The sequence below is a fragment of the Rhinoderma darwinii genome, chromosome 10 (assembly GCF_050947455.1).
Source record: "Rhinoderma darwinii isolate aRhiDar2 chromosome 10, aRhiDar2.hap1, whole genome shotgun sequence".
NCBI classification, from domain to species: Eukaryota; Metazoa; Chordata; class Amphibia; order Anura; family Rhinodermatidae; genus Rhinoderma; species Rhinoderma darwinii.
The window spans coordinates 8,078,186-8,104,435 of NC_134696.1; the positions used below are offsets into that span (position 1 = coordinate 8,078,186).

The 26,250-nt window shown below is 43.2% G+C and overlaps 1 protein-coding gene across 1 annotated transcript in view; it reads left to right on the forward strand.

Annotated features, from left to right (window-relative positions):
- Positions 1-26,250, forward strand: part of PEX14 (peroxisomal biogenesis factor 14) — a 96,640-nt gene that overhangs the window by 47,195 nt on the left and 23,195 nt on the right. Inside the window, exon 3 of the mRNA XM_075839332.1 lies at positions 5,523-5,607. Coding sequence (XP_075695447.1) covers positions 5,523-5,607 — 85 coding nt within the window. The remainder of the gene's footprint in view (positions 1-5,522; positions 5,608-26,250) is intronic.

Genomic DNA, 26,250 nt, shown 5'->3' on the forward strand with positions numbered 1-26,250 from the left:
GCGGTGGGGGTTGCTGAGCTGACGGGCATTAATGTGTCGCCTTCTCCGCGTATCCAGCTCCCTCCTCTCCGGCGCCGATCCTCGCTTTATCATAGGAGAGGCTGGAACGTATAACTTCCCTTCTGTCTAGGGTCCCCGATGGGAGGCGTCCAGACCCCCCAGTGTCCGGCTAATTGTTTCCTGCATCTATTGAGATAACTTCTGACCTGGCTCTTTGTCTGGGGTTAATGGGCATCCTCTCAGACGTTACTTGTCCAGCTGAAATGGTCCCATGGCATCGAGTCTCTGCTGCGGACGTTGGCTTTTGCGAAAGGATTACAGCCGTAGATTAAGAGGCTGCTGCCCCCGTACTGCAGATATGTACGGGCGTCATGACGGGACATACATGAACCTATAAAATGTAGGATTTTGAATAATGCTCTACTTTTACTTATTTAGTTAGGTTAGATTCACACGAGCTTGGTTGAAAATCGGACGTGAAAAACGTGACGTTTTTCAGTTGCAACCGTGCAGGTCCCGTTTTCACGGATCCCCATAGACTTGAGCCTATGGAGGGGTCCGTGAAAACGGAAGAGAATAGGACAGATTATGAACGGCCCAATTGAAATACATGCAGCAGTGTGACGGCCAGTGTTTTAACGGCCATCACAGGGACGTATTCAACGCTTGTGTGAATAAGGCCTTAAACCTGTTTCTGGGAAAGCTGGGTGACCATTAATTTGGCCGTCATTACAGCCTTCACTCGGAGTTGACATCCAGCTCTTCCAGACTCCTGAATAGCATATATGTCACGTAAAGAGTGCAGTTCTGCTGTGTAAGGCTTTGTTCACACATAGCGTATCCACCCTGGGAATTCCAGCCGAAAAACTGCACCAAATTGTGGTGCAGTTTTTCGGGCAAAATCTCCTCTACGGAAAACTGCACATAAAAAAAAAAAAAGTTTCAAACTTACGGAACCATGGCGACGCGTCCCTCTACCGTCCTGCAGACCGGTCTCCTGGGATGACGTTTCATTCCATGTGACCGCTGCAGCCAACCACATGAGATGAAACGTCATCCCAAGAAGCCGGCCTGGACGAAGAAGCACAGAATTCTGGGTAAGTATAAGGTCTTTTTTCTTCTGAGTTGCGATTTTTGTGGCAGAATCGCCGTAAACATCGCAACATCTGCTATTTGTTGCGTGATTTGAATACAATGGGGGAAAACCCACAACAATAAAAAACGCACCGCAGGTCAATTTCTGAGCGTTTTTTCCGCTCCTTTATGCAGCGTGTGGATGAGATGTGAACTTACCGTAAAGATGCAGATTTACTGTTCTGGAGTATAGAAAAGCTGGGTGACGTGCCCCGTGGGAGCAGTAATTGTAGTCCAGCTTTCCTGGAAACAGAGCTAATAACTTCACAAGTGTTTTTGTATTAATTGGGGATTTCAAGATTTTAGGGAAAAATGCTTTTTACGGTTTGCAGGCGGACACAGGATCGACGTAGGACAGGCTTTTTCTATGTAACGGTCATGCTGTACATTAGTTCTATCGAGCATCTTAAAGTAAGAGAAAAATAATTAGAAGCAAAAAGCCTGTAACAAAGAGCTTACAATCTAACTGACCGGCGTCTATCATTTGCTAATCTGCTCCCAGAGGATTCTGGTGACATCAAATCCGTCGCTGCGGTCTGGCCCTCGGGCAAGTCTAGGAAATCCTACTTGTTAGATTTGACCCAATTTTTCAGAACAAGAAGTAATTAGCGGTTACTCGCATGCATGTTAGGCCTCACACGGCAGAGCTTTATATGATATAGTTAGCGTATGAATCAAAAGGAATCTCTTTTTAGGATCGCTCCATTATTTTTCTTTTTTTACCTGGAAACCATCAACAAGCAGTCCAGCTGCTGCCGATGGATCTCATTAGAACTTTAATTTGAATAATTTAATGTGAATAACTATGGCAGCTCATAGACCTGAACATATGAATATCTAAGAAGCTCAATTACCACATAAATGCCTCTATTTATAATATTTGCATAGCGTATTCATGTAGCTAACACCCTCTTTTATTATGAGTTGCAAATGATTGGAGGTGGGTTGATTCTGCAGCAACAAGTCTTAGATTAGTATTATACTGTGTGACAAACCATAAAACTGCCATGTATGTGACTGTATGCACGACGGCCAACAATCACCGCTGATAGGGGAGGGGGAGCGCCCCCTCATGAATACGGTGGAACCCATACTATGCTGCCCTTAAACAGGATGGTCACAGATCACGGTTAACCTTTTTATCAAACTTTTAAAAAAAATTGTATTGCTCTAAACATTGAATAGGTTATTATCACATTACTTATCCTGTACTGATCCTGAGTTACATCCTGTATTATACTCCAGAGCTGCACTCACTATTCTGCTGGTGGAGTCACTGTGTACATACATTACATTACTTATCCTGTACTGATCCTGAGTTATATCCTGGATTATACTCCAGAGCTGCACTCACTATTCTGCTGGTGGAGTCACTGTGTACATACATTACATTACTTATCCTGTACTGATCCTGAGTTATATCCTGGATTATACTCCAGAGCTGCACTCACTATTCTGCTGGTGGAGTCACTGTGTACACACATTACATTACTTATCCTGTACTGATCCAGAGTTACATCCTGTATTCTACTCCAGAGCTGCACTCACTATTCTGCTGGTGGAGTCACTGTGTACATACATACATTACATTACTTATCCTGTACTGATCCCGAGTTACATCCTGTATTATACTCCAGAGCTGCTCTCACTATTCTGCTGGTGGAGTCACTGTGTACATACATGACATTACTTATCCTGTACTGATCCTGAGTTATATCCTGTATTATACTCCAGAGCTGCACTCACTATTCTGCTGGTGGAGTCACTGTGTACATACACTACTTATCCTGTACTGATCCTGAGTTACATCCTGTATTATACTCCAGAGCTGCACTCACTATTCTGCTGGTGGAGTCATTGTGTACATACATGACATTACTTATCCTGTACTGATCCTGAGTTATATCCTGTATTATACTCCGGAGCTGCACTCACTATTCTGCTGGTGGAGTCACTGTGTACATATATTACATTACTTATCCTGTACTGATCTTGAGCTCAGCCTTTATTATTGTCCTTAGCCGCTTCCACACTTCTGCTTGGTGTATGTCATTGGAAACAGTCAGCAAGCATGTCGGCAGATGTGCTCCTAAATGCTTAGCTGGGATAATTCATGGGGATAATATTCATTTTCACTGATCACTATACTGTGCCTGGTGTAAAGACGACACTTCCCAGAATGCAAGTCATCAAAGCAAGACACTGATCGGCAGGGAGCTCTGCTCTAAATCCAGCATAATTGTGAATGCAGCTCTTGGATTAAAAAATACTCAGGAGAAGGGACATCCGGTTTAAGGTTCAACATTAAGTAGTAAACCGCTGCACCACTGAGAACTTCCGTAGATACCAATAGAAATAACCCAAGAAGTTAGGAGACGGTAGCACGTTTCTAGGTCTCCTGGTTGGGTCATAGACCTCATACCGCTTTACGTATTGCTATAAAATGGATAGACTTGATTCTCGTGCATTTATGAACTGATGAAATAAGCCCCGCCCACGACCAGGATGGCGTCCCGCAGCTTAAAAGCGGATTTCCGGAATAGTTGAGCTTTCGCCTGACAAATGGCGGTTACATTGCGGTGTTTTATCCCTCTTAGATCTTTCTATTCATCTTCTTTATACAGCCGCAATCTTGCAGCGGATTCCCTTTCTCCCTCCATCTTCTCGCCGCGGCTTAATCTCCTCGCACATGTAAATTCACTTATCATGCTTTCTTAAAAGTCGCCCCCCTCCCCTCCTCTACCTGACATCTAAATTGCTTTCAGTCACTGCTCCTTCTCCTGTTTTCCCTTAAATGAATTACTAATGACATCTTGCTCAATCATGCCCTCTCTGCAGGCACTTTCGGAGTAATGTGCCCCATCCAAACCTTTTAAACTATTACCGCGTGTATTTCCCAATTGAATCAGCGCCATCACAGGTGTAATAACTAATCGTTTGACTTACACCTGCTCCGATGTACTTAATGTCCGTGATCTGTGTTGGGTGCTGGTAATTTCCTGTTTATTGCATTGTCCCATGGATCGGTTTTGCCTACATTTCCCATGATTAGCAAATTTATGGAAACAAGATATGTAAAGAGGTGGGAGGCACTCTGGTGGAAGCCGTAGTGATGGGGGCAGAGTTTAGCGCTGTGGTCATATAGAACCCCGTTCACACCACTGATACAATGCCAAGGTCTTCCACCTATGGTTGCCATTGGACCTGTGGCCGGGGAAGTTAATATTTCTGCGGCATATCATCTTCATAAAGTTTTCACTTCTCTTTCGGATTTTTGTAATCTCTTGCAAAATCAGCTACTTTCTGGACACCATCAGCATGCAGGGTAGCTGCTGCTGACGGATCTTATAACTTAAAAAGAAACAATAATCTACTATTAAAAATGTTTGCAGGGTGGCAGGGGCATAGTTTTGTTAAAAGAGGGCACTGCCATTATGCCGTTGCCATAAAGGGGGTACTTAGTCTGCAGCGGTGTTTAGGTCGGTGGTACGTGTCATCGGAACATCTACATGCCAGGACCCAAGTTTTCCCAGCAGAACATTGCCCACAGCATCACACTGCCTCTGCCAACCTGTCTTCTTCCCATAATTCATCCTGGTGCCATCTCTTACCCTGGTAAGCGACGCACCCGGCCGCCCACATGATGTAAAAGAAAACGCTATTCAGCACACCTTCTATTGCTCCATGGTCCAGTTTTGATGCCCACGTGCCCATTGTTGGCGCTTTTTGTGGTGGACAGGGGTCGGCATGGGCACTCTGACCAGTCTGCAGCTACGCAGCCCCATATGCGGCAAGCTGCGATGCTCTGCATGATCTTGCCACAAATTCTACATAGGGGGAGAGTGCTCCGGTACAACACGCTAGTGATATCCCCTCCCCCTAATCTTGAGGGAAGTGGCTGCTCCGTGTTATCACTGCACACAACCGAAGCTGCAAAAAATGTCGGTCGCGCGGCGTAGCGTATCTTGCCGGATCACCGCCTTTTCGTCACGCCCATACTATTAGATCAGACGGGCTACACTGCACACCACACCAAACACTGGCACACCAGACACTGGCACAATATTCTCCCCCCAACATTACTAGACCTGGCTGCCTCCTGAAAGAAGTATCCATGATCAACATGAGGTATAAGTTGATATTTAGGCCAAAATACGCAAGCTGGCAACCCACCTCAAGGGCCCTCACCGTCTTGCGAGTCCCTACACTAGAACTTCTCGTTCCCTATAGTGAAGAAATTCACAGAAAAATGGGTCATATAGGCGCCATTGTAACCACATCATCAATGTTATTTACTCCAAGTGGTTGTAATGTTATGGCTGATTGGTATATATATATACCTATATTCTGCTGACTTCTCATCCATATATTCCTCTCTGTCCTTCCAGATTACCACAGCTGTAAAGTTCCTGCAAAACCCCAGAGTGCGGCAGAGCCCGGTTTCCACCAGGAAAGATTTTCTCAAGCGAAAAGGTAAAAATAAAATTGTCTTCGAAATGTCCTCAGGTGTGAGTGATACAGTCCCACCCGTCATATCAAATCCTGTCGCAGTCCGCTGTCATGTCCTGCACCGTCCTCTGGTACCATCACACCCATTTAGATAGTGGGAGCGGAACAGGTTGTGATGTCTCATCGTTTATTCATACCGGAATACTGGCCTATTTACCGACAGCAACCAATCAGAGCCCAGCTTTCATTTCTTAAACTGCTCTTGAAAAATGAAAGCTGCACAGTGAATGGTTGCTATGGGAGACGAGGCCTTTATTTTTTTGTCTGTCAGGCAGTTTTGAAAAGTGCGGCTTTATTTGTACCGCAAATGTGGCAATGAATATAAGCATGAATAATGACATCATCCGTTCTGTAATGTGGAGTCTGTCTGGTTGGCGCCGGTAACCTCTGGTCCCAGCAGATAATCCACTGCTGCGTCGTTTCTTCTCCCTCTCCATTATTACATACATCTCGATAAACAGTCCCTCTGTACAGACCCCGAGATTACCTTGATGAGACCCTCGTCAATTAGTGACAACCGTATTTGCACTGAGCCGCAGGATAAATGTCATCTGCCGCGGTCCGTGTGCTACTGAGAATGAGCTGGAAAATCACTGTAAGGTCACGGGCCAGCCGCGCTCGGGGTCAGGGAAATCTCCCTCTGATTGGTCTAATTAGTGAGCAATTGATCTGACTTCACCGTATGCTGCCATGTAAACGTGTATTGAGCTGCGGAAGTCGCACAGGATCTATACTAAGTAGAGCTGCCGGCACCTCACTTGTCTGACGGGCTGCTTTATTTTTTTAAAACAAAAAAATTTTTTAGTCCCTTTTTATTGACTCTCAATTAACGCTGATAGAAAGTGTTAAACGTGACAGGAAAGGTCATTTATTATAACGTCACTATACGCCGGTATTCATCGCTGTGATGTGTATGAATGTACGCGGTGATGAATACAGCGATCAGCAGATCCGATCTTCTGGTATAGGGTTTGAGATCGTGCGGAGTGAATGGTAATCCCACATTCAAGAGTCTGACGATTCTACTAATCCGGTGTTAACCCTTTAATGACCAGGCCTGTTTGGGCCTTACATTTTTACGTTTTTGACACTGTCTGCGTTTCGGGAGCCAAAACTTTTTATTCATTGACGCGTCTTGTATGAGGATTTATTTTATGCGGCTTCTGTGCCCCGGCGTGATCACAATCGCATACACGCACGGCGGAAGGCGCGAACGCTTGCCTTTCCATGCCGTGCGTGTACGTGATTATGCGCTAAGGCGTTTAGTTATTGTAATTTTTGTTGTCGACTTTTTTTTTTATTACATTTTTTTATTACTTAATGTTTTCTTTTATTTCATTAATGCCTCATGCACACGACCGTTGTGCCACTCGGGACGTTTTTGACGGCATCATAGGGGCACCCGATAGTCTTCACGGACCCATTCACTTTAGCGGGTGAATCGGGTCTGTGAAAAATGGTCAGAGTCTCCGATCCGAGGGCGGCGCACTGGGTCGTGTGCATGAGGCGTTGGGGATGACTGTTCTTCTTCTTCATTTTAATCTTATAGGAGGGAATTTATTAAGACGGCCGTTTCATATAACGGTTTTAATCTCAAGAACGATGAAGTAAAATGCGCCTAATTTATTAAGAGAATCGGCTCTGGACGTTCATGCACCAAAAAAATTCTAATTTACGCCAGCTATGAGCCATAATTTACGACCGATTTTTTTACAAAACTTTTAGTAAAACTGTCAGGGCCGTGGTTAATCCCGCACTTGTTTTGCTAATCCTCACCCTTTTGAAAAAAGTTTCTAATTTTTGCACAAATTAGCATGCACCAAAATGTGGAATAAACCTGATAATAAATCCCTCATATTGTACGATTGTAAACGATGTCACGATGACACGGGACACCCTAGGGAGTCTCGCCCTAACAACATGACATGGCCTAACAGGAGGCTGAGTATATAGACAGTCTTGGGGTCCTTTTCTAGGTCCCCAGGGTTGACTCTACTGACTGTACAGGGGTTCCCAATCGCTGATCGCATCGGAAGCCCTGTGACCTGATCGATGGGGAAGACTCTATTGAGTCCCTATTGCCCGCCGACTCAAAGGGTGAAATGTCCAGGAACCTGTCTTCAGACAGCGACGCACCCGCTCCAGGGGGCACAGGACACCATAAAAAGGTGGCACTGTTGAATAAGGCCCCTTAAAGGGGTTGTCCAACTTCTGATAACTGATGACCTATCCACCAGATAGGTCATCAGTATGTCATCGGTGCCGGTAACATCCGATAAGCCGCTCTGGTGGCCTACGGGCACCGGATGTTGTGGCACATAATGCTATGTACGGAGCCCGGAAGCAGTTGGCTCTGTACATAGCATAGCGGCCGTGCTGCCGAACTGCAGGTCCGCTCCTATTCACTTGAATACTGCAGCTCGGCCGCTATTCCGTCGCCAGAGATAACTGCACAAAGGCATCGGACCAGCTGATCTGTGTGGGGCCCGTGTGTCGGACCCCCGCAGATCATGTACTGATGACCTATCCGGTGGATAGGTCATCAGTTGTCAGAAGCTGGAAAACCCCTTTAATGACCGCCACCATGACGCTGCTCTCCCAAACCTTTTACATTTTTTTTTTAAATTCTTTTTATATATTTTTAGCAATACAAGTGTCATTCTTACCCCCCCCCCCCCCCCACAGGAAATAACGGAGAACCCTTCATGTACCCACAGTCATTGCTTTTTTTATTATTTTCTGCAAATGTAATAAAACTAGATTTTTATTTTATTTTTTTATCTTTTTTTATTTAACTGAACTTTTACATTCCGTGTCGGCAGTCGTTCTATGTGCTGAGCGGGTATGCGACCTATAAATTCCTTTATAACTACAGGTTGGTAGTGAACTTGTAGTCTACATTCTTGTGAATATTATTTCAGCTCATATGATATTTGTCTCCTCTGTGTGGGTAAGGCTTCGTTCACATCTGCGCTAGGACTCCGTTCCCACTGAGCTTTCCGTTGGAGTGGAGCCCTGACCGACACAAACGGAAACCATAGTTTCTGTTTCCATTGATTTTAATGGTGACTGATCCGGTGCCAATGGTTTCCGTTTGCCTCCGTTGTGCAAGGGTTTTGACGGAATCAATAGCGTAGTCTATCTATCTATCTATCTATCTATCTATCTATCTATCTATCTATCTATCTATCTATCTATCTATCTATCTATCTATCTATCTCATATCTATCTCATATCTATCTATCTATCTATCTATCTATCTATCTATCTATCTATCTATCTATCTATCTATCTATCTATCTATCTATCTATCTATCTATCGTTTGTCCGTCTATCCTAATTCAGGCTGCTGAGCTCTCATCTCCTTGCATTCCCGTCCGGCTCAGTGTCCGTGCACTTTGATAAAGTGAATTGCAGTTTTCTAATCTAGGAAATAATAACCTTCCCAGAATGCAGTGCAGCAGAGACCATTGTGTTCTTGTAGTTCTTCTGAGCTCTTAGACTAGGAAATACACGCCATATCTCTGCACTATTTTTTACATTTTTTTTTATTTTTTTTTTTTTTAGTATTACATATCAAAAGTTCTGACCATTTTGTTTAAAAGAAAAAAAAAAAGAATGAGGGTGCGGTCAGGCGTTTGTGATATTGCAGCATATTTATCAAGCAATTACGCAAAAATGTGCGGCAAAAAATAGGATGTACGGCCTGACCGGCTAGAGCTGCCATGTTCCCTCCAGCCTAAGATGCAAGGCCGTTATGGAATGCCGGAGGTTTCATCGCATAGAGCGCTATTGTTGGCGACATTGCAGCAAACATTATACATGGCCCCCATTTTGGGCGCATTGTTCAGCCGTAAAGACGGGCGGGAGACTTATTTCATCTTTTTTTCAGATCAACTAATGATCAGGTTGCAAGTTTATTTTTGGGAGCTAAAAGCCACGAAAGCCATTGTTTTCCTAATGTCTATTGTGGGATGTCGCCATGGTAACGCTATAGACCGCACTTGTCTCCAGAGAGTCATCCATTTTGTATCTCCCCTCCCTTCATACTTAATATTTCAGCTGCTCATAAAAAGCACCAGAAAGGGCAAGAGGAAATTATTTAAATTAAATCACAAAAAAATGGTGATTAGTGCCGGTTACGAATTTAACCCCATCACCGCCGGCAGAGGTTTCGCTCCTTTTCAGAGAAATGTCTTATACAATGCCGTATAAATTCTCATTATTTTAAAGATCCATCCGTGAAATAAGCAAAGAGCGAAGAAGAGGTCACCTACATCATTCTACGGGGTCTCCGCTGTTCATTTTATGAATTGCTACACAGCCGGAAAAATATTTCGGGATATCCATGTAAATTATGCGTAGAGGAGTCCCAGGCAGGTAGGAGTCCACTCTTGTTGTCATGTGATGCTTATTAACCAATAGTATGTCAAGTAAGGAGCCATTCTTATCACCTGATTGGCTGAAAAGCTGCACATGACAAATAGAGGGGACTCCTCTGTACCTGGGACTTCTGCGAGAGTCATTAACATTCAAGGGGTGGTCTTCATTTCCTATATCTGAGTAATTCAGGACAGGACCTCCGGAGAGAGAGATGCTCCATGTGACCCCTCTTTACTCTGGCCAAGAGATGAGGATCCTGATCAGGGGACCCCCCTCTATCAACTCAGAATTCCCTAATAGGGTGGATGGAATAGGGCTGGCATATATCTAGTATATTCCATCACTTCGCAATCGGTATGGTCCACCTGCCGGACCTCACCGATCCTGAGATTCAAGAGACCGCAGCACGGCTGAAGCGATACGGCACCTTCACAGCTTTTTTCCTGCACAGCGGCGCCGCAGACGATCTTGTGATGAAATTGGATTCCTTGTCACATGGTACAAAAGTGGCCACCAAAGTCTAGATCAGGGGGTCAGCAACCTCCTGCGCTCCAGGTGTTGTGGAACTACAATTCCCAGCATTCCCTGACAGCCTTTGGCCCCTACATAAGACCCCAAAAATGAATTCAGACTCCAGACCACAATATGCTGCTGCAGGGAGGAAATAAATTGTCAGGGCCAATCGGTGGAAGAGCAGCCATCTCTGATGCTCTGTCCATACGCAGCACAAACCCGTTGCCATTGCCAAAAATCAGCCTGTGGGACCCCCGGAGACCCCGCGCCAGAACCCCGAGGTTCGTTTTAAGCCCTCTCTTTACTGTAATAGTGGATCTTTGCAATTATGGTGATCTGTCTCTTCAAAACCAATGCGTCAATCCAGCATCAATGGGACCTTGTTCTGGATTATCAGATGCTGGATTATCAGATGTTCCATATTATTGGATGGTATAAGAAAGTATTGACTACTCGCTTGTAAGGGAATCTTCTGGCTATAACACATTGCTTCTGGTCTAGTGCCGGGCTTTCTGGACTATCAGAAGCCGGATTAAAGGAATTTCATTGTATTCCGTTTGTTCGTATTGAACCTTCCCCCCCCTCGTTTATTTGAGTGTTTTCCAGTAAGAATATTTTGCTTTTGTGGCTGGAGTTGTTATGGAGCGTCGCTTTTTATCCCTGTATCATTATGTGCGAGGTACAAAACATGTTTAACTTTCTAAAGTGTTCTGGTAAATCAGCGCAAATTATCACTGACGATAATCTATTTCCTCCATATTTTTTTTTCCTCCCAGTTTTTTTTTTTATTATGATAATTTTTTCACATTTTGCTAATGTGCAGATCAGCGGGGAGCAATTAATTATAAAAGCCTTGGGATTTCTGCGGCGCGGTGAAAGCATCGACAACACATCCTAAAAGCCATGTTGATTACCCAGGGTAACCGGAGATTGGGATCGGTGCCTGCCAAGATCTCGTCAGCACCGTTTTTTGTTTTTTTTATTTCTACAATATTCTGAGTGCTTGGCACTGTTGGCATGGAAAAGCGCCAGCTCCGATCCCCCGGAGGTAGCGATGACAGGATGCCGCTTGATCCGTCCTCCCTCCAGAGCAGCACAGAGCGAGTCCAGATCTGAGGATAACCATGCAAGGCCCTATATCCACTGTGGTTGGTCTGTGGTGTGCCGGTACGTGCCCGTCAGTGCAGACCTATCGCACGACTTTCTGTAATCTAACATCCATTCAATTAATGAACGCTTTTTTTTTTGTTAAAAACAGCGGTTACAGCCTCGGCTTCAGCCGCTACGATCTGTTTCTGTGGTTTTAAATGGGTCTGTCACCTCTGCAGAAAACCACATCACTCTGTTTAACACGTTGGGATTTGTTCTCTTAGGCCCTGTTCACACAAAGTTTTGTGCAGGCTGAAAATTCTGACTGGAAAATCAGCGCCGTTTTTTTTTAAGTGGTTTTGCAGCAGAGACGGTTTTTGCAGCGAATTTTGCCGCATTTTTTACTTCTTTGACAGGCAAAGGGAAAAACTGTGAGCGTTTTTTGCCATAAAACACGTCAGTTTGCGGCGTTTTTTTCCGTCTCCCATTGATTTCAATGGGGTTTTTGAGGCGGCAAAGATAGGGCATATCGCTTCTTTTTCCCGTGTGCGTTTTTTACGATCGCAAGAAAAAAACGCCTCCACTTCCCATTGATATCAATGGGAGGTACTTTTGGCCGTTTTTTGCTGCGGTTACCGGTGAACAGAGACTTAAAGGGACACTAAGCCTAAAGTGCGTCATGTCCATTTTTTACGCAATTTTATGCAATCTATTGTTCCCTGTTATCAGCCATAGCATGATAGGAAGCGGCTGACTGTAATGTTATTCAATTGGATGACTGATAGGAAGGCCAACAAATAAAAACCTTCATAGCCCATACGTCCGGTGCTGAGAATCTTTATATTCATGTGCGACTCTTCTTATAACACTGCCGTACCATTATAAGCTGAGGACTCCTTTAAAAATGTGTTTAAATAAAATCTTCCTTAAAGGAACACTCCAGACAAAACTGATACACTGAGTTATATCTAGTGCTGGGCCTGAGGGGGCGGAGCATGACAAATAGATTCTATCTTTGGGGTTCTTTGAATCCCTGTGTCATGCTCCGCCCCCCTCAGGCCCTGCACTAGGTATAACTACCCTTTTAAAGCTCTCCATATTCATAGATAATTTGACCCATAAAACCTGAGGTTCCCAGCACTGGAGAAATTCAACATTTAGTAGTTGTTATAGGGGCTGGGAGTTTTCTGCTCTTTTGATTGACACACACTAAATGGCTTGCATGGCTGATAACAGGGAGCAATCCATTGCATTATCTTGCACAGTAAAGAGAAGATCTTAAAGGAACATTCCAGGACAAAGTGATACTCTTTTATGCCTACGGGGGCGGAGCATGACCGGGATTTGGTGTTCTTTGAATTCCTGTGTCATGCCCCGCCCCTTCAACTTTGCACTTGGCATAACACTGTATATAAAATTTACCCGGAGTGTTCCTTTAAGTCCTAGTGTCACACTTTTAATCTCATTTCTAATATTTTATTTCTTTGCAAACTCCGCTAACGCCTGATGAACCGTCCTTTTAATTCCATCTATGGCGTAACGCAGAGCGGTAGAACATTTTCCATGCAAGATTTCACGTTACGTCTGTGCTTTTTAAGGAGAATATAAAATGTATGAAAATTTAATGAAAACTTTATATCGGACAAATTTTAATTTATAACATCCGAAGGCTAATGCTGCAAATAGAAGCTTCTATAGGAAAAAGTTCTCATTTTTCCATTTCACACGGACGCGCTCTCCGTTCGGGGGAGGGGGGGGGACCTGTTACCTCCATCCATTCAGTTATAAGTGCCGAGACGCGTCTATGTTGCAGCGGTCCGGCTATTTGTATGATGGATGCCGCGTTCAAGCTTCAAATCTATGCGCGAGGACCTAATATTATGTATAAGTGTCCGGGACTCTCATAGATGGAGGGGTCACATTCACGGCCCCCTACACCCCTTGGGTTGGACCACCATGATCCGTGTAATAAATCATTAGTATCGGTCGGAATGTTCTTGGTTCTTCCCGTTTTTATGAATTTATTTACCCATTGCTGACATGACAGGGGCCAGCGGGTTGAGGCTGCCTACCGATGACAAGCACTGCCTGCATCTATCCGGTGATCTACTGCTGCCTGCCATCAATGCTTATATATGTAAACCTTCCGAAGCCGTTCCTGACAGATTTAACACATTCATCACCGCTCTGCCAAATGCAAGAAAATAACCAAAGGGTTAAGAAGATGAAATCGTCCTTGAATGGAATCTCGTTACCGTGAAAGCCTTTTTAGCATTGATTTCATAACGGTCTTAATTTAATAGATCCGTCATTACCGAGAAGTCCTGGGAGTCGGGCCTAGCTTTCCAGGTCACCGACCTTTTAATTACAAACCTTGCTCTGATGGTCAGGTTATCGACTGGATGGCTTCCAGCGTGCCTGGCCTCGGGACGCAAATGCAAACTCCGCTCCCCCCCCCCACATCCCCCCTGGTTTAAGAAAATAAAAAAATGAATGGTTTGGGCACGCTGCTGCCTCTCATCGTTTTGCGGTTGCTGAGACTTGTAGTCCCTGTCGCACTGACGAAACTCGCGGTCACACGTGTGTATTTTCGCCTCTATAGATGTGACCTGTATCCCGAAGTATAATCTACTGGCTGACCTCGGGGCACGTCTCTTCTACAAGTCCACCGTGTCAAGGTGTCTGGCCCTATATCTCCGCATATGTCCCCTATAAGCGCGCACAATGTCTTACGGGTCAGTTAAGGCCTTGTTCGTAAGGCGCTAAAAAAACAAAAACGACGTGTCAAAACGCTAGCCTTTTTGTAAAGCGCTTTTTAAACTACAGCCGTTTACGTCTTTTGATATGTTCTGTACACGCTTTTGGCGGGTTTTTTTGGGACTTTCATTGACTATAGGAATTAGACGCGTTTTCGGCGCCAAAGAATTGACCTGACACTTTTTTTTTCTTACGCAACGCATTTTTTAAATGCACGTAAAAAAACGCGTCGTATGTCAATTGATGTCAAAGGGAAGCTTAAATCATGTGTTTCCTGACGCGTTTTTAGGCACATTTTAAGCGCCCAAAAAACTTGTTAAATACACGTCGTGTGAACAGGGCCTTACACAGTTTTTTGGTGCTGATTTTGACCGAGCCCACGTCAGAATCGCCCCCCAATCAATGGGAGGCAGAGACTTTTTTTTTTTTTTTTGCGGTTTCCGCCTCTGACCTTTTTTTGCAGCGCTTTTTGCCCCCGGTCCTTGCAATTGAGTCAGTGGCCTCGGACAAAAAAAATACTGCAAAAAGCGCAGGCAGCTCAAAATCTGCCTCAAAATTCCTGAAGGAGTTCTGAGTCAGATTTTTTCTGCCTACAAAAAAACCTCAATGTGAACAGGCCTTAAAGTACTCAAGGATTCAATCACTGCAGTATTGGGTCTGTTAAAAAATACATCTAACATGCATAGTTATTACTGTTCTGCACTCCCTGCCTGTTCAGTGTCTGTACAGAATTTACTTATGCGCCGATTGACATGCTATATTGAGTGGCCCTCGTTTACCAGCAGAAATCAATACAAAGGGCCCCTTATAATGATTTGCATTTTACTAATTTAATGAAATATCAGCGACATTCTTAGAGGGGGGATTTTTGGAGGTTTGTCTGTCGACAAGCTGTTGACTGGTTCCAATAGCAACCAGACCAAATCTAAATGCAGCTCCACGGTTTAATGCATGATGTACAAGACAGGTAAAGCCAATTTATTTACAAAGTTACCCAAAATTTTACGTAGATTACTTCTATATGGAAATTATGTTCAAATGTGAACATACCCTTAAAGAGCGACAGGAAGATCTATTGTGGATATTTCGATATCTTATTTCGTTGCCAGGTTCTCAGAATTGGAAGTTTCAAGCCTGACCTTGTACTGTGGCAGCTCAGAGTTATCATAGGGACACTGGACATTATAGCAACCAATCAGCCCTCTAGTTAAGAAAACCTCCATCATGAAGACAATGGACGGTGTCTCTTCTGCCGCCCCGCTACCACGATGCCATAAAATAATAACTATGGGGAGAATTTATTCGCTTTCCGCTACTTTTCTGGTATAAAAATGGAGCTACATATTTACGCTAAAATGTGCGACTTTTTTTATTGACACTTTTAAAAGGGCGGGGCTAACCAGGCAGGGGCGGGGCCAGCAAGTGTACGACAAATGTATGATTTCTATGATAGAAAGTGGCGCAAATTTGAATGCAAATCTAAACCTATTTTTCATTTTCTGTCTTTAGGACTGTCCGAGATGCGCCAAATTTTTGGACGCGTGCACCTCTTAATAAATGTGACGCATTTTACTCTGACGTAGTTTAGGTCTTATTAATTGCCCCCCAATATTCTTAATTCCAGCACTGGGAACCGGTGACCATTTACCCTACAACTGTGCACTCTCATTGGCTGTTCCCAAAGTGCGCCGCCTCCGACTGCCGCTCATGCAAACTCCTCCTCACTGTGGCGTACGGGTGATCAGTCAGACCAATCCAGTGGACAGATAAGTGGTATCTACTGGAATACCCACCGAAATTATTATCTCAACAAATATTAGCATAATAGGCAAAAAAATAGATTTTCGCAATTTTTTATTTTTATATCCAACTAAGGCCAGATTCACCCGAACGAGCACAAACTCAGGCGTGAAAATTGCCCATTTTTGACGTCCGAGTTGCACCCGTGCGGGTCCCGTTTTCACAGATCCCCATAGACGTGAGCCTATGGCGGGATCCGTGAAAACGGAAGAAAATACAACATGTCCTATTTTTCCACGGACCCTTGAAACAACGGTCGTGTGAACGGCCCCATTGAAATACATGCGTCCGTGTGACGGCCGTTGTTTTAACAGCCGGCACAGGGACGTATGCGGTCGTCTGAATTCGACCTTATGGAAAAAAAATTGTTGTTGTTTCTTGTGCGTTGGGTCGTCTTGAGTTATGAGGAATTGAGGTGATGTTTGGAGAAAGGAAGATTCAGCGCGGTCGCCGCCCCCTGTTTAGCTGCCGTTCACAGATTTTCTGTCACAGTGAAAAACGAGCTCGTTGACAGAAATGTTGTCGTGTAGCGACGTATACTGACACGCATCACCAACAAAGCCCCGGCATTGATTCCCGCCCCTCCTCCTCCCCCAGCGAAGGATAAGGAAACGGGAAAATATTAACTGAAATATCAAGTCGCCGACCCCTCAGCACAATGTCATGTGTCGCAGCTGCGTCTGCGTGACTGTGTCATATAATGGCCATTCTCGCCCGGTCTCCTTTCAATTCACTTTTTTTCTCCTTTTTTTTTTTTCTAATTATGTTTTTATTGCTGCTTTTTAATTATTATTATATCTTTTTTTTTTGTCATTATTTAAAATATCACTCGGCCGTACGAGTCACACCCCAGAGCCGTTTTGTGGGAATTAAAAGATTCCCTTATGGATATACATAATCCCTCACATTCAATGCGATGTTATTGAAACATCAGTAAAATCTCGTTTGTTTTTTTTATATGCCTGCTGCCCTTTTTTAACCTGAAAACATTTTATTATATTTTAATTTAAAAAAAAATCTATATTTTTTTTTCACTTTTGATATTCAGGCATTATTACATATGTTCTATTTATCTCCTTATATTTTGTGATTTTTTTTTTAGAATTTTTTTAAATTTTTTTATTACATGAAAAATAAAATAATAAATATTAGAATATTTATGAGTTTTGTTTTTTTTTTATAATCTACATTTGTTTTTATCCATTTTCTATTATTATTTTTAGAAATTTTTTTCACGCATTGCCCTCTAACCTAAAATGATGAGTAAATATAAGCTTTTGTGTTGTAAATAATTCTGTTCACCGATTTCTTAGATTCTGGGAAAGCTGGGTAATCCCCTTCATGGCTGCCATTGCAGCTCCTCTCCAGGTAGTCACCCAGCTCTCCCATCTCATATTCCTTCATTGCTAGGCTGTTTTTCCATTCTGGAGGACATTGTAGAATTATCCTTTTTTTAAGGCGACTGTAGGCTGATGATTATCCATACTGAGCCGAATGGGTGTATCATTGCAATAGAACATGGGGATAAGGGGCTGCCACATATAGCTGATGACGCTGATCTCTGAGGAAACAAAAGGATTGGATAGGAGAAAATCCAACCATTCTGATTTGTTTCGATTGAACCTTCTTAGAGATGAAATTTATCATTTATGTCTTTTATGTCCCTGATTTGCTGAACTTTGTCTAAGATCTTGTTCACACGTAACGGAATTGCTGCCGAAAATGTCTTCAGAAACTAGCAGGACTTGCGTTTTTGTTTTTTTTTTACTGCAGAAAATGGTGCGTATTTTGCTGCGTTTTTTTCAATGTTGGGGGATGGTGACATCTCTGAAAAATGCAACAATGCAGTCACTTTCCACCGCAGGAATTGACATATTGTGGTACGAAAAATATGCACCGCAGATTTCTGATTGGAAATTTTACGCAGCGTGTGGATGAGATTTGTTAAATCTCACCCGCTTTGCTGCTACCGGATTCTGCTGCGGATTTTCCGTCCGCAATTCCGGACGGAAAATACGGAGCAATTCTGCTACGTGTGGACGAGCCCTAAGCCATCGCCTTATACATTAACGATGGTTCTCCAAACATGAGCCAATAATTGATTGACATATCAGACTCTCCTACCTAGCATATGTGTCCCATCATGGGCTGACCCTCCACCATACTTTACACTGCTGTTCAGCCCGCACACAAACCCAATGTTATATATTCTAAATACCCAGCAGTGCATAAAGAGCAGAGATTCTACTACAGCAAAGACAAAATTATTCTAAATTCCTGGCAACTAAACCACTAGTGGATAAAAAAAAGACCCTGAAATTATAGGGGTCCGCTTTACGGAAAACTGTGGGGTCCCTATATAATAGTTGGATGAGTATTATTTGGCATAGAGATTGAAAATAATGCTGAAAATGACTATAAATAAAGCATAATTACCCCAATGACATGTATCTATCCGGCTGTGATTGATGTCGGATACATAGACGCTGCATCGCGGCCATAAGCCAATAAAAGCTTCTTATATTAGCCGTAACGGTCTCTCGGTGGCAATACAGCATTAGATTGACGGACTGGTGTGGCGTAGGGGAAGGCATTAACCTATTTGCCCTGCAGAATGTTGCTGCCCACCCTGCACTAACTGGGTAAGTAGACCCGGCTCGTGGTGACCTCAGGACATGGCAGTCACCGGGGGGTCTTTATCCCCTGTCTCTGCCCGCTCTGCAAAAACATCTTTCTATTTTCAAGCCCATTACTCTCATAGTTGCTGCAAGGTTTGGGCTCCCAGTGGAAGGAGAGATGATAAATCATTTGTATGGGTTTTTTTTCCCTTTAAAGATAGAGAGATTAGTTTGTGAGTGTGGGGGGGCAGGAGTGCCCCCCCCTGAGACGTGTATTTACACCAGATACACACACGCGCGCCCGCTCTTATGTCTCTATTAGGATGAGAATAGTTCCAGGGACTCAGCTGGGCCCCGGGTGTTGCATCAGGGTCTGTTCAGCTCATCTGGTCCAGGTGTTGCATCAGTATGCCAGGGCTCGGTGGAATGACATTGCTTCATGCTCTGCTCCGAGGGGAGGACACCAGGCTGCGCTGTAATGAAGTCGGTGCGGAGGACCATTACCGAGTGCTGCGTTAACCCATTATTTCCACGCGCCCTATAGATGTCCTTACTGATGCTGGCTAGTATCGCTTTTTTTGTGCATGGTAGGAAAGTACATATAAAATATAAGCAAGTGGTGGAAACACAGACCGACCCCCCCCCCCCCGCCTCTTAGGTTTCTTAAAAGGGGGTGTCCGTTTTGGAATATACCCTTTTTTAGTTGAAGGGTACCACAACAATAAACCGATCACTGAGTGTCCCACTGTTGAGACTCCCGGTGGTTTGTGGTAAACCTGGCAGCGCCATCATAGGGGAAATTAAGAATTGCAAAGTTCTCATTGAAATCAATGGACCGTCCATGTAATGCGTCAATATGATGGGTCCTCCAGTGTGAGAGATGCGATCTGGCTGATAGATGAGGGTTTATATAGGGAATTTAAAAATGGGTTTTCTACACCAGATAACCCTAGCCATGGGACAAACCTGCTCAGGGACCGGACAGCCCAGCCACTGTCCAATAGGACAACCCTGCTATGGGACAACCGTGCTAAAGGACAAACCTGCCACCCTTCTATGGGACAAACCTGCCACCCTGTTATGAGACAGTCCTGCCTCCCTGCAATGGGACCGGACAGCCCTGCCACCCTCCTACAACTCGCCACCCTGATATTAGACCTTCCTGCTATTAGATGGACAGCCCTGCCACCCTCTAACAACTTTGCCACCCTCATGAGAGAGTCTTTTCTCCCTGCTATGGGGCATGACCGCTCTGCCACCCTGATATGAGACAGTCCTGCCTTACGGCTATGGGACATGACAGCCCTGCCACCCTCCTACAACTCTGCCACCCTCTTATGAGAGAGTCCTACCACCCTGCTGCGGGACCGGACAGCCCTGCCATCCTCCTACAACTCTGCCAGCCTCATATGAGACCATCCTGCCTCCCCGCTAGGGGACTGAACAGCCCTGCCACCCTCATATGACACAATGCTGCCTCCCTGCTAGGGACCGGACAGTCTTACCACCCTGGTGCGGGCAAACCCTGCCTCATTTAAACCTAGAATTAGTGTTCATTTCCATATATAATCTACTTAATGTTGTAACCTACTCGAGGCTGTGTGTGTGGCAGGATTTCATGCTTGCTTTGCAGGTTTCTTTTAAAGTATAATTTGTTCTCCGGGGAGGTGCTGATGCCACCACAGCCTGGTCTTGCACCTCAGCACGTGGGTTGCCATCACCAGTTGTTTTTACCCTGGAGCCTTTTTGCTTCTTGTACTCGGAGACTAGGCGGCAATTGCTTATCAAATTGACAGCACCCAACTGGTAGAGTTTTATTGTTTCTGTGTGTAGATGCAAAAAAACAACTTTGTGTTCTGAGATATATGTGTGGGATTGTCTGTAAAATAGGAATGGGAATATAAAAAGTAACTTTTTTGGGTGGTTCTGGTATTTTTGCAAGGAGCACCTAAACTGGTGTCAAATCTACCCCACGACTCAAAAATCACTACCAAATATAAATGGCCTGCAGAGCAAATCTAGTTCTGTGTTGATGAACAGCCTGCTGTATAACTAGATGTGCCTTTCAGGTCTCTAGGAAAGCTGGGTAACCACTCTACCTGGAGCTTTAAGGGGGAGTTCACACTGTGTTTTTTGATTGGCAGAAAAAATCTTGAAGCAGATTTTGAATCGACACCATTATTTGCCTGCGGCGGAGTCTAATGCAAAAAACGCCGCAATAAACGCTCCTGTTGATTTCAATGGGAGGTCAGAGGCAGAAACCACTTGAAGAAAGAGCATGGCGCTGTTTTTTTCTCTAGTGACCAAAAGCCGCTCTGAAAAAATAAAATTGATGGGCAGCAATTTGGGGCATTTCTTGGCACTGATTGCGTTGGAATTTGTGCCAAAAACGCAGTGTGAAGTAGCCTAACACCTCATGCACACGACACTGTGCGCCGGCCGGGTCCCATCAGTCATCCGTGGAAGGATAGGACATGACCTCCTTCCACGGATCGGAGAATCAGGTCCGTTTTCACGGAACCGATTCATCCGCTAAAGTGAATGGGTCCGTGAAAACTATCGGGTGCCACTCGGATGCCATGAAAAATGTCTTGAGTGGCACTCGGTCGTGCGTAACTGCACTAATACTCCAGCCACAAGTGTTGATGAGCATGCCCTGACCAACGCTACATCACGTCATTTATATATAATGTTCCTGGTCCTATATGCCGGGACTGGTGTTATCCGTCCTCCACTAATCACTGCCCTTATGTCATATGAAAAAGCTGTAGAACGTTGATCAAAAATAAAATGGTCAAAGTTGGAGTTACTCCGAATTAATAATCACAGTGCCTCAATTTTTGTAATAGTTTATTTTATAACATACGCTACATATATATATATATATATACACACACCGATCTCTCTGCCGCTGTGTAAGAGGGAGGGGTGTAAAACCCATAAACAATGTGATATATAATATTTTTCCCTCGCCCCTTTTAAATAAATACCGATCAGCTTTATGTTCAGAGACAATAGGAGCCGTTGGCTTAAATTTGCAGTTTACAGTATTTATGGCTGTAATATGAAGGTGCTGGCATCGTAATTTCATGCCCCAATGAGAAGAGCAAGGTCGAGGAGAATGCCTCTATCCACATCTGCTAACACACTAACTCATAAACAAGAGCCGTCTGTATCAGGTAGCACAGAATACGCTCGCCTAATGAAATACAGCACAGCTTTCCATTACTGTTAGTTTTTACTGTGTCGTCATTACGTGTAATTTATGTTTAAAAAATTCAATTTTATACAGGGCTCTGGGAAATAGGGGTCTTAAGGGTCAGCCGAGGACTTTTAACGGCTCTCTCGCCCTGCGTGCTCTCCCAACTCAACCTTAACCCTCTCATTACCACCACCGCCGCCAACGGCACCTCGCCCTGGGGTCTTGTATTGTACTGCATAACGCTGGCGTTAAAAAAAGGAGCTAATGTGGGGGTAATTGGCTAATGAGGTGGCGGCATGATTCATTCCTTTTGACGCACCCAAGTTTAGGTGGGAGAAAAGAAGAACTAGAAAGTTATTATGAAGTTATTATACACAGATGCAGCAGAGGTGAGTTTGTCATTTGGCACAAATGAGGTTATTTGTGCTTTTGCATAGGACTGCAAGAAAATTGACTACATTATCCTTACTCGGAGTGATGAAAATTGTACAAATTTTACAGCTCCCTAAGAGACAAGTTTGGCTCTGCTACATGTGTACATTAGAGCAGGTGAACTATAGACATCAGACCAGTGTGGTGAAAAGGCGTTCAGGTTTTAGAACCCAACAAATATTGCTATAAAAGATCACGGACACCTGGCTGGGACTCTAATATGGCTGATGTTAAACTCAGTGAGGCTGACCCGAAATCCATGAAATTGGCAAACGACCAGCGGGAGTTGACACAACGAATGGTTCCCATTTTCTGTGCAGCTTCCCAAACTAAAGAGCTGCAACATCACAGATCATATATAGGAAATGTGAAATCTGTCTGTCTTTCTGTATGTCCGTCTGTCATGAAGTTTAATGTCATTAATAGATGATTCTCAGGTTTTCGTGACTGGGCAGTTTGTAACATGGGCGTATACGAGGCCAGCAAAAAAGATTTAAAGCTACGTCCATCTTTGCAACAATGTATTGCTCTAAAGCATCTGCAATGAAAAAGAAGCAACTTTGCAAAAAGTCTTGATTAAAAATCTCCTGCCGTAGTTGTTAGACTACATACAAACTCAGTGCGTAGTTTTATCCTGCAGTCATATAAATGTATCTTTTCAAAAAGTAATGAAGAGAATATAACTGCAGGATCAGACTACGAAGAATTTGTTTGTAGTCTGTTACCATGGATAAAAGTAGGTCTGCATAGGAGCTGCAGAAACGAAATGGTAGGATCATTTTAATCAAGATTATATGCAAAGTTGCCTAATTTATGTATAATGTTTTTTATTCTTCACCTCATCTTCCTAAAATGTGCCAAATGTCTCTTGATTATTCATTAAAGCTGTGCTTGCTGGAACTTACGACCTGTATTTTACTCCAGAGTTGCACTCGCTATTCTGCTGTACTCCAGAGCTGCACTCTCTATTCTGCTGGTGGAGTCACTGTGTACATTACTTATCCTGTACTGATCCTGAGTTATATCCTGTATTATACGCCAGAGCTACACTCACTGTTCAGCTGGTGGAGTCACTGTACATACATTACATTACTTATCCTGTACTGATCCTGAGTTATATCCTGTATTATACTCCAGAGCTGCACTCACTATTCTGCTGGTGGAGTCACTGTGTACATACATTAGATTACTTATCCTGTACTGATCCTTAGTTATATCCTGTATTATACTCCAGAGCTGCACTCACTATTCTTCTGGTGCAGTCACTGTGTACATTCATTACATTACTTATCCTGAGTTACATCCTGTATTATACTCCAGAGCTGCACTCACTATTCTGCTGGTGGAGTCACTGTGTATATACATTACATTACTTATCCTGTACTCACCCTGATCTACAGCCTGTATTATACTCCAGAGCGGCACTCACTATTCTGCTGGTGGAGTCACTGTATACATACATTACATTACTTATCCTGTACTGATCCTGAGTTATATCCTGTATTATACTCCAGAGCTGCACTCACTATTCTGCTTGTGGAGTCACTGTGCGCATACATTACTTATCCTGTACTGATCCTGAGTTATAGCCTGTATTATACTCCAGAGCTGCACTCACTATTCTGCTGGTAGAGTCACTATGTATATACATTACATTACTTATCCTGTACTGATCCTGAGTTATATCCTGTATTATACTCCAGAGCTGCACTCACTATTCAGCTGGTGGAGTCACTGTGTAAATAAATTCTGCTCTGTGCTTGGCTGTTTCCGCCAGTCTTATAGACTTTGAATAAAGAGGCACCGCGCACGCCCATCCTCCACTCCATTCAAACTTCTATTAGCCGCTGCGAAACAGGGATCCCAGCGGTCGCACCCCCACCGATCAAACATTTTGCACCTATCCCATGGATAAGTTAAAAATGTTTGACGCTGGAATACCCCTTTAAGCATTATTTTAGAGTGTTCTAGAAGCTATTGCCTAATACAATGTTATAGGGATGACCACTATAAAGGATCATATTCTCTTTTGCTGTCAGCAGAATACAGGCGCTGTTTATGGCAGCCTGCATTCTGTTGATATTTAGTTGGCAGTACATCAAAACAAGCCATTGACAGAACACAGGATTCCATCAATGACATCTATATTCTGCTGGAGCTTCTAGTCCGGCAATGATGGGGAATGTGAGTTGCCCGGAGCCATGTGACATCATATTGGACAATTTCCGGTAAAGTAATAGTTTCCAATGGAAAGGGTAATAAATATGGCGACGTACTTTCATTTTTTGGACTATAAAACAACGGCAAATTATGTCATAGCGCAAAATCTCTAAACTAAAAATTCAGTCTTCTAGTAAGAGAAAAACTCTAAAATATTATCGATAGAGAAATGAGGTGAAATCTGTAATATAGAGGCGTGTGTTACTGTGTGACTGCCAGGCTTCTCTCTCTGCCGAGTCCTTGCCTTGTGTCCCCTCGGTGTCTCGCAGATTATTCAGCTCAGATAGCAATCAACTGGGAGACGCGTGTGTCTAATTTGCATTAGATTATTCGAAACAAAAAAAACAAAAAAAAAGCGGCATTAGTCAGGCTGGTGATAAACAACGGCAAGGAGTTTATAATATCAGCCAACGCTGCAACGTCCTTCCCTCTCGGACGATCTGCTCTGGTTAACCTCTTATCATCTGTTGAGGGGGGGGGGGGTTGATGCAGGTTTCATATTCTGTAAATTACATATATATTGTTCTTAGTGAATGCTGAGGCAACAGATCATATTATTGACTTGTGGCGGTATGTTTGTGTGTGTGTGTGTGTGTGTGTGTATATATATATATCTATGGTTGTAGATTCTTCTATATAACATTCTCATTTTAAGAATGGAGGGCAACTCAATTCCGATATATAATTCTCCTGTTTCAACTTCATATTATCATCCATAGGGGGCAGTATTATAGTAGTTATATTCTTGTATATAGGAGCAGTATTATAGTAGTTATATTCTTGTATATAGGAGCAGTATTATAGTAGTTATATTCTTGTACATAGGGGCAGTATTATAGTAGTTATATTCTTGTATATAGGGAGTAGTGTTATAGTAGTTATATTCTTGTACATAGGGGCAGTATTATAGTAGTTATATTCTTGTATATGGGGGCAGTATTATAGCAGTTATATTCTTGTATATAGGAGGCAGTATTATAGTAGTTATATTCTTGTATATAGGGGGATAGTATTATAGTAGTTATATTCTTGTATATAGGGCAGTATTATAGTAGTTATATTCTTGTATATAGGAGCAGTATTATAGTAGTTATATTCTTGTATATAGGGGGAGTATTATAGTAGTTACATTCTTGTATATAGGGGCAGTATTATAGTAGTTATATTCTTGTATATAGGGGGCAGTATTATAGTAGTTATATTCTTGTATATAGGGCAGTATTATAGTAGTTATATTCTTGTATATAGGGCAGTATTATAGTAGTTATATTCTTGTATATAGGAGCAGTATTATAGTAGTTATATTCTTGTATATAGGGGCAGTATTATAGTAGTTATATTCTTGTATATAGGGGCAGTATTATAGTAGTTATATTCTTATCTATAGGGGCAGTATTATAGTAGTTATATTCTTGTATATAGGAGCAGTATTATAGTAGTTATATTCTTGTATATAGGTGGCAGTATTATAGTAGTTATATTCTTGTATATAGGGGGATAGTATTATAGTAGTTATATTCTTGTATATAGGGGCAGTATTATAGTAGTTATATTCTTGTATATATGGGACAGTATTATAGGAGTTATATTCTT